General features: G+C 37.4%; 1 protein-coding gene across 1 annotated transcript; it reads right to left on the bottom strand.

Moving 5' to 3' along the window:
- Positions 1 to 3,704: 3,704 nt before the first annotated feature.
- On the bottom strand, positions 3,705 to 7,586 carry LOC110695573. The gene is made up of 7 exons (XM_021872788.1): positions 7,001 to 7,586; positions 5,832 to 6,425; positions 5,202 to 5,427; positions 4,935 to 5,037; positions 4,635 to 4,778; positions 4,344 to 4,510; positions 3,705 to 4,260 (listed from the first exon to the last, which is right to left on the bottom strand). The coding sequence occupies exons 1-7, from the start codon at positions 7,584 to 7,586 to the stop codon at positions 3,705 to 3,707; spliced, it is 2,376 nt and encodes a 791-aa protein (XP_021728480.1).
- Positions 7,587 to 9,827: the final 2,241 nt, after the last annotated feature.

The following is a 9,827-nucleotide window of genomic DNA, read 5'->3' as shown; positions in this document are numbered from 1 at the left end:
CTTGTAAGGCTGTCACCTTGGCTCTCCATCTCTCATCTTGGGGGAGGCTTCTTAGAACTTTTCTGACCTTCTCATCAATAGGGATTTGCTTTCCAAGAGAAACAAGCTCATTAGTAATGTTAGTAAATCTAGTTAACATTTCCTGAATTGATTCTTTTCGTTGCATTTCAAACCGTTCATATTTTAACATAAGCAAGTCAATCTTAGAGCGTTTCACTTCGTTAGTTCCTTCATGAGTGACTTGAAGTAAATCCCAAATTTCTTTAGCATTTTTACAACCCATAACACAGTTGTGTTCATTTGGTCCAAGTCCACAATGAAGTAATTTAACAGCAAGTGCATTAATTTCCATTTTCTCAAAATCTTCCTTATCAAATTCAGACATGGGTTTAGGTACTACCTCATTTTCACCAGTGGTTTTGGTAATTTCAAAGTCACTAACTTCGATCACTCTCCAAACCTGGTAGTTGTCGGCTTTGATAAAAATCTCCATCCTGTTCTTCCAATAGGTGTAGAATTTTCCATTGAACATAGGAGGACGCTGCGTAGAGTAACCTTCTTCCAGTTTCTCGTGATTGTTCATCTTGATTCCAGGAACATAACTCGTCAACGTTTCCTGATTTCTTCGAGGAACCTGCTCTGATACCAATTGTTGACTCAAATGAAATAAATAAGAGGGGGGTGAATTGTATTGTTGAGGAAGTAGGGTAATTTTTTCGGAATTTTTAAATAAACTTAAACAAAACTTTAAAGTGCAAGAGAGATTTTACATGGAAAACTTCTTGGCCCTAATCAAGAAGAAAAACCACGACCACAAGGGATTTTAATCACAACTCTTAATAATAATAGGGCAAACAACCTATTACAAATTAAGACTTCTAAACTCAAATTCCTCTACGAACTTAAGTTCCCCCTCAACTGATCCCTCAATCAGTTGAGCTCTTGAATCTCTCTCTTTCTCCTTGCTTCACTCAAAGCAATTTCACACTCTAGAGTTTACCCAAACTCTACCCCAATACAACTCAATATAAAACTACTAAGATGCTAAGTACAAAGACACTCAAGGACTTAAGTGGATTTTTGACTCTTTTAGAAAAGCTAAGAATCGTAATGCTCAAGTGTACTTTTCAAAAAAGAAAACTACTCCTATTTATATAGGAGGAAAGCATTTGAAAACCTTACGTTTTCCTTAGCTCCCACCATACCACAACTTCCATGAAATAAGGAAGTGCAGTTCGTGGATGCTTGGGCAACAAGCTGAAGCGCACAGCAAGGAAGTGGTTTCCTATATTTTCTCAACCTCCTTTACCAAGTAAAAGCCGTTTGAAAAATAGTTTTACCAAGTCAGATTTTCCAAAATGTTAGGATAAAATCAGAACATAAAATCTTTTAATAAATAAGATATTTTACTTAAAAGATATTTTTCCGAAATTAAATTAAATCTTTGTTAAAGAAAGGAAAAATAAAATCTTTATAAACTGAAATTAAATTCACTTAAATCCTATCAATTAACAATGTACTTAACATATATACAAGAAGCCTAAAATAAATAATAAAGATACAATAGACTTCTTGGAACACAGTGAAGCTTCGACTCTGGAGCTTCAGTTCCTCACTCAAGGAACTTGGCTTCTGATTGTCTTCTATGCTCGTCCATAGCTCATCCTTTAGACTTGTTCCATGCTCCATTCTAACTCTAGAACTTCGTTGCATATAAAACCTGTCAATACATCGAAGCTAATAGACAAAGGTTAAAGCCCCCATGGGTTTGCTTAGGTTCCTTGAGTCATCATCAAAACTTAAGATCAACATATCCTTTTTTAGAAAATAATAATTAATTAATTAATTAGGAAAATACGTATGAAAATACGGGGTATTACAGTCTATCCCCCTTAAAATAAGTTTCGACTCGAAACTTAGCCGAAAATCATTTTGAAATTATTGGTTCATGCACAACGTAACTTGACTCAAGACTTAAACCAAACTTAAATAAGACTCGAAATCACTCAAAAATGACTCGAAAAGCAGACGCGCGAAACGTTATCGCCCTCTATCCCTCTTAAGAGGAGTTACGCCCCCGTAACTCGACCACTAACCTTAGGCAAACAACTCTGGGTAGCGTTTCCTCATATCAGCCTCAGCTTCCCATGTAGCCTCTTTAGTTTTCTAATTTGACCACAATTCTTTTACAATGCTCACATCCTTGTTCCTTGTGCTCCTGACCTTAGAGTCAAGAATCTTTACTGGTCTTTCCTCATAAGTCAAATTCTCATCCTTCTCAATGGTTTCTGATTGTAACACATGTGTCACATTAGGAATATACTTTCGAATTTGGCTCACATGGAACACATTGTGAACCCTTTCTAGCTCACTGGGCAAATTCAACTTATAAGCCACTTTCCCTAATTTCTAAGTGATCTCATATGGCCCTATGTAATTTAGGCTTAGCTTTCCTCTCTTTCCAAACCTCATCACCCCTTTCATGGGTGAAATTTTCAACAAAACCTTCTCTCCACTTCATATTCCTCTTCCCTCTTTTTCAAATCAGCATAACTTTTCTGTCGATCTTGAGCTGCTTAAATCTTTTCTTGGATCAACTTGGTCTACTTAACCATATCCTCGATTATCTCTAGTCTAAGAACCATAGTCTCACTTATATCATTCTAACACACTGGGCTTCTACACTTCCGACCATACAATGCTTCAAACGGTGCCATTCCAATGCTTGCATGGTAACTGTTATTGTAAGAGAACTCTATCAAATCCAGGTGGTCTTCCCAAGACCCTTAATACCCCATCACACAAGCTCTCAACATGTCCTCCAATGTCTGAATCGTTCTTTCCGTTTGACCATCTGTCGCTGGGTGAAATGTTATGCTCATTAACAACTTAGTTCCCATCACCTTTTGCAAACTTTGCCAAAAGTTAGATAAAAATCTTGAATCTCTATCCGAAATAATATCCGTGGGTACCCCATGGTACTTCACCACAAACTTCACATATGCTCTTCCCAACTGATCCATGGTCCAAGTACTTCTCATGGGTATGAACGATGTTGACTTCGTCAACCTGTTCACTATTACCCAAATAGTGTCATTCCATGCCTTGGTCTTTGGCTAGGCTCCAACAGAATCCATATAAATCGAATCTCATTTCCACTTGGGAACCTCCAAGGATTGGACCTTTCCTAGAGGTCTACGATGCTCAATCTTCACTTTCTGACATGTTAAACACTTAGCCACAAATTCAACCACTTCTCTCTTAATATTGGGCCAACAAAAAGTTTTCTTCATGTCCTTATACAACTTATCCCCTCCAAGATGCATTGAATAAGGAGAATTATGGGCTTCTTGCATCAATCGTCGTTTCAGATCACCACAATTCTACGGTACACACCATCTTCCCTTAAATCGAATACTTCCCTCATCACCAATGGTGAAATCCAACACTTCTCCTTCATCAATCTTCTTCTTTATTGTCTTTAACTTCTCATCTTCCAATTGAATTTCCCTTATCTCATCATAAATGGATGGTTGAACCACCAAGGCATTCAACATCATAGCCACTTCACCATGCCCCACTACCTCCAAGTTCAACTTTTGAAATTCTACACACAACTGATCTGGTACTACCATCAAATTCAACGTATGCTCTGACTTTTTGCTTAAAGCATCTGCCACCATATTAGCCTTTCCCCCATGATACTAAATATCTAATGTATAATCACTCATACACTCCAACCATCGTCTCTGCCTCCCATTCAAGTGCGTCTGGGTGAAAATGTACTTCAAACTCTTATGGTCTGTGAAAATCCTACAAGTCACCCCATACAAGTAATGTCTCCAAATCTTCACGGAAAACACTATTGAAGCTAACTCAAAATTGTGGGTTGGGTAATTCCCTTCGTGAACCTTCCAATGCCTTGAGGCATAAGCAATCACTCTTCGATTTTGCATCAACACACATCCTAATCCCAACTTCGATGTATCACTATACAAGTCATATAGATCACTTTCATCCGGCAAAGCCAGCACAGGTGTTGTGGTTAACTTTTCTTTCAAGATCTTAAACGCCTCCTCACACTCTGGAGTCCACAAAAACTTATGCTCCTTTTTCATCAAACTTGTCATGGGCTTTGAAATCCTTAAAAAATCCTTCACAAACCTTCTGTAATAGCCAGCTAAACCCAAGAAACTCCTTACATCCGATACATTCTTTCGGGTAGGCCAATCACTCACAGCTCGATCTTGCTTGGGTCTACTGCAAATACGTCCTTGGAAATCACATGGCCCAAAAATGCTACTTTCTCCAACCAAAACTCACACTTAGAAAACTTGGCATACAACTGATGCTCCCTCAAACATGACAACACTTGTCTCAAATGCTCCTTATGTTCTTCTTTATCCATTGAATAGACCAAAATATCATCAATAAACACTACCACAAACTTGTCAAAGTATAGCCTGAAAATCCTATGCATCAAATCCATGAACACTGCAGGTGCATTGGTCTAACCAAATGGCATCACTGTGAACTCATAGTGACCATAACGAGTCTTAAAAGAACTCTTTGCAATATCTTGCTCCAAAATTCTCAACTGGTGATCCCGATCGTAAATCTATCTTTAAAAAGACCCCTGTTGCCTTCAACTGGTCAAACAAATCATCGATCCTTGGTAATGGAAACTTATTCTTCACTGTCACCTTATTCAACTCTCGATAATCTATACACAACCTCATGCTTCCATCTTTCTTCTTCACAAACAATACAGGAGCTCCCTAGGGTGATGAACTAGGCCTAATATAACCTTTCTCCAATAAATCATCCAATTGGGTCTTCAACTCCCTCAACTCAGCTGGAGCCATCCTATATGGAGCCTTAGAAATAGGTCAAGTTCTAGGCACTAGGTCGATAGTGAACTCAACATCCCTTACTGGTGGCATACCAGGAATCTCATCTGGAAACATATCTTGAAACTCTTCTGCAATAGGAATACCCTCTTCGCCTTTCTTTTCCTTACTTTCAACCTCTTGAACACTACACAAAAACAAAGGACATCCCTTCTTAACCAGCTTTTGTAGTTGCATTGCAGACACGATTCTCAACCCTAAGCTTTTCCCTTCCTTCTTATACACCACTTGGTGTTACTTGGGCTAGTCAAGGTGACCTTTTTAGCCGCACAATCAATTTTTGCTTCATACTTTCCCAACCAATCCATACCCAGAATCACATCAAAGTCATTCAAGTCAAACTCGATCAAATTGGCCAGAAACTCTACCCCAGAGATGGAAATAGGCACACTCAGAAACAATCTCGAACAACTCCTCACTTTCCCAGACGGAATAGACACATCTAGAGAAACTGACTCGGTACTCTCTAACCTGAGACTCCCAACTACTTTCTTAGAAATAAAAGAATGTGACGACCCTAAATAAAACAAGACTTTCATAGGAAAAGAACTTATAAAGAAAACACCAATTACCACATCACTAGAAGACTCAGCTTAACGGCTATTCATCAGGAACACACAACCCTTTGGGGCACTTCCCGCACCGCTACCGGTTCCAGCCTTGGTTGTAGGTCCACTAGGCTGAGGTGGTTTACTAGGTGCACTAGAATCTTTCACCTTCCCAGACTTAACATCAGCTTCCTTCTTGAAACACTCATACTCATTGTGTCCCAACTTCTGGCAGTAACGACAAGTTACTGGGTTTCCCTCACAATCCTTCCCTAGGCGATCTTTCTCACACCGCTTGCAGAAATACCTCCTCTTGGGTTTCTCTCCCTTTAGTTCCCATTCCCCTTATGGTTGGACGACTGTCCTCCATTACCCTTCCCAAAGTTTCCCTTGTTGTCCCTCCTATCTCTAGAATTCCCTTGGTAATTCCCATTGGGCTTGTGCCTCTTTTCACCCCCGTGAAAAGAGTCCGGGTTCTTCCTTTTCTCTCCTACCTGCTCTATCTTTCTCCCCTTAATTCCATACAGATGGGCTGCACGGCCATAGACTTCATCCAGGGTCTCAAAGGTCACTCCCCCTAGCTTCCCTTGAAGGGTAAAGGTTAGGCCTTGTTCAAATCTCTGAGCTTTGATGGTTTTAGTAAGAACTACTTCTGGGGCAAACCTCATCAACTCAATGAACTTATTGTAGTATTCACTGATTGATACGTTTCCCATTCTCAGGTTAGTAAACTCCATGCACTTCTTTTTTCTAAGGTAGGAAGGGTAAAACGTTTCTCTCAAGGCTTCCTTAAACTCATCCCACCCAAATCTTGGTCTTTTCAGCAACTCATCCTTTCTTTGGGCCCACCATAAGTCAGCTTCCTCCCTCAAGTAGTAAACCCCGTTGTTCACCCTCAGCTCACTTGGGCAATTGATAGCATCAAACAGCTTGTCAAACTCCCTAATCCAGTTTGGTTGGGTCCTCCCTTCCCAAGTAAACAGATGGTTTAGCTGCAGCTACCCTCTTAAAGACTTCACTATAGGCATCAAGCTTGGGATTTCGGTGTTCCCTTTTCACCACTTTCGTGATGTTCTCAAGTATATGGGTTAACTGATTAAGGATCTTTCCAACTTTGGAACCAGTGCGCTTACTCCTTATTTTATCCCTTATTCTTGGAGACATACTTCCTAGGTTTAATTACCACACTTTGAAAATTAAGACAATTTTTATCATATAAGCATTTAATTCACTTAACAACATAGAGAAATTTCAAATAATTCATTTTATTTTATTAATAACTAATGAAAATACAACTTTCTCTTTTAGAACAATTATTGAAACATGAAACAAAAACATAGTTAAAAAACAATCAAATAACACTATGGGCATAACCATCTTCAAGAGGATCATAATTAGTTCATCACTTCTATTACTTGGTTTGGCCATGAGAGTTGGGTTATAACCACTATAGCTTGGAATAAGGCCTGATGAGCTTGACCCAGATTTACTTATATTTCTGTCTGGGCCAGGAGTGTAACTAGGGCTTTTTGTTGGGCTTACATCCCCACGAGGTTGGCTTGAAGAAGCTTTGGGGTTTTGGGCTCTTTCTTTTTGCAGTTTGAGAACGAGTTTTGGGCCTTTTTGCAACATGGAAATGGGCTTTTAGGCTAGGTTGTTTGGAAGATTCATAGCTTGGAGTTTGGCTAAGAGAACGGTAATGCTTGCTCCTACCAAGAGGTGGTATGGACTCATCACTAGATTCCACATACTCATGTCGCTTCTTTGGGTATGAAAAAGGTACTTGGGCATTTAAGAAGTACATTTGGTCATTAGGTACAAAGGTTTGATCTTTTGGGATCGCGGGAATTTTCACAGATTTCCTCCTAGGTTCATCCTTGCGCTCCACATAGTGCAAGTCCCTCTTAGGGCTAGACATGGTTGCCAACCATTTCCCTTCATGATGATGCTTCTCATTCCACATTCCGTCTTCCTTGATCACATCCCCATATTTGTCAAAACGAGGTTGGTATTTCTTAGTCTTAGGTAAATGGGCTAAAGCCAAAAGGACCATCCAAGGTTGTTGGGTCAAGAATTCCTCACCATCCTTCTCATAAAGAGTCAAGGCCAAAGTAAAAATTCCAGTCATGAACTCACTAACTGAGACTCCACTATCTTTCAAGTTATGAATGTCAAAATATATGTCTTATTTGATCAATCTTTTCCATCTGTTTCACACACACATGCAAAATAATTAATTATATGCCAAATCACACAAACAATCTAATTGAAATTCCATTTGCAATAAGCAATTCATAACTCAATAAACCAATTAACCAAGTATCACTCAACTACGGGTAATACTACAAAATTTCTGCCCCCCTATACTCACTTCAAGGTGTTTTAACACCAACTTTAATGCACACATAATCGCATACTCAAGTTTTAAATAATTTCAATTCTTTTTATTTTCGAAAATAATAAATATATACTTGAATCAAGATTAAAGGACGGTCGAGCTTGCGTCTCCTAGGAAAGTTACCTACGACGTTGAGGCGAGCCTTTCCTAGACAGAGAGTCGTACCCATTATAGGCCTCCGTATAGAACTCAAGAATCCTTTTCTCCTTCATCTTTCCACAAATACGAAAATAGTTTTTTAGTAAAATAAGGTTTTTGACTCACACACAAATGCGAAACTCTATCTATCCTATATGCCTTCTTAAGTCTACCCACAATTTTAATTACTATTCCAATTTTAATCTTTTTAGGACCTTGAAAACTAATACCACTTTGTAACACCCCCAAATCTTCGTCTACGGAAATACCAGTATAATACGTATAATTATACCGTAGAGGTAGACTTTGGCGTATTAACGTCGCGTGATTACGCAAGGCTACTCAACTTACTAAACAAAACAATACTTTGCAGCGGAAACTTCAAAACTCTTCTTATTAATAATAACTAGAAATAGTAACCAATAATATGAGTACTCAAAATGGATACAAAGCCAACATTCCTAATTTAGTGAAATCAAATCCCAGGACTCCAATGCATCACTTTATTCACTTCACCTGAAATGACACTACTTACCATTACGGTAAACAGGGTGAACCAAAACAAATAAGAAGTACGAGTTAGCAAAATATGCTAAGTACGGTAAGTGCAAGATAATTAAACTCAATTTATTTGCAAACATTATTTAAAACCAGTTCCAATAATTTCAAACTCATGATTCAAAACCAAATTTCTCAATATTCCAATCTCAATAATCAATACAACCAATTCCAATTATTATAAAACCAATTCCTCATATTATAGAAACTAATTCCTCATATTATAGAAACCAATTCCTCATAATAAACCAATAAAACCAATGAAACCAATTAAACCAATTTCTCTACCAAGTGTGCACACCCCCCAAGCTAGTCTCCTTATGTTAGAAGGCTATTCTTGAGGAAAGACCCGGTCATACAAAGTCCAAGACCTTATCAATAAACCAAATCCGCATACTGGGATTACTACCACGCTTATAAAGTATTTATAAAATAATTCAATGGTTCAATAACTCCTCTTTTAAATCCAATAATTTAACCTTTAATGAAAACAATCCAAACTCCTTTTTAATAAATTCAACATGCTTTTAAAATCAATCCCTTTTTAAACATGAATAATAAATTAATTAATCAAAATATGCTATGAAAAATCAATACTCCAATTCAATTATTAAAACCAATCTTTTAAACATACTTTTATTTCATAAACCATAATTCAAGTCAATTTAATTCAAGAAAAATAAATCATTCAAACATGTTCATTCAAATCGATCACTTTCAATTTATCTAGCCACCTAACGTACCTTGATCCTTGCTTAGCCAAAAATCACTTCAAAAGAACTCTCAAGTAGCTTGATAAAAAAACAATATACAAATAAATATAACCTTAATTAATATAAGGTTATCAAATAATCACAAACAATTAAATTAAACCCTCCTAACTATATGTACATGAACCTTTTAAATTAATTTCACATAAACATTATTAAAATATGATTTTATATAATTAAAACTACGCATAATAATTTTATATTAATCTCCCATAATAATAATAATAATAATAATAATAGTTGAATAAGAGAAAAGGAGAAGAAAGATAAGAAACCAAGGAGAAAAAAGAATTAGTTTGTGTTGGAAAGAGAAGACAGAACTTGCAGAGGCTATAACTCCTTCGATATAACTCCGAATTGGGTGATTCTTGAGCCTAAAATCAAGGATTTTTCAAGAGGAACAATTTTATTTGAAACGTCAATACCCCAAAACTGAAAAAAAATGCCCAAAAATTGGCTTCAAAGATAAACGGGATAATTTGTGTAAAATTGAGGAGAAGAAAAG

This window comes from Chenopodium quinoa, unplaced genomic scaffold (assembly GCF_001683475.1).
Source record: "Chenopodium quinoa cultivar QQ74 unplaced genomic scaffold, ASM168347v1, whole genome shotgun sequence".
NCBI lineage: Eukaryota > Viridiplantae > Streptophyta > Magnoliopsida > Caryophyllales > Amaranthaceae > Chenopodium > Chenopodium quinoa.
This window is presented reverse-complemented; position numbering and strand designations above follow the sequence as displayed.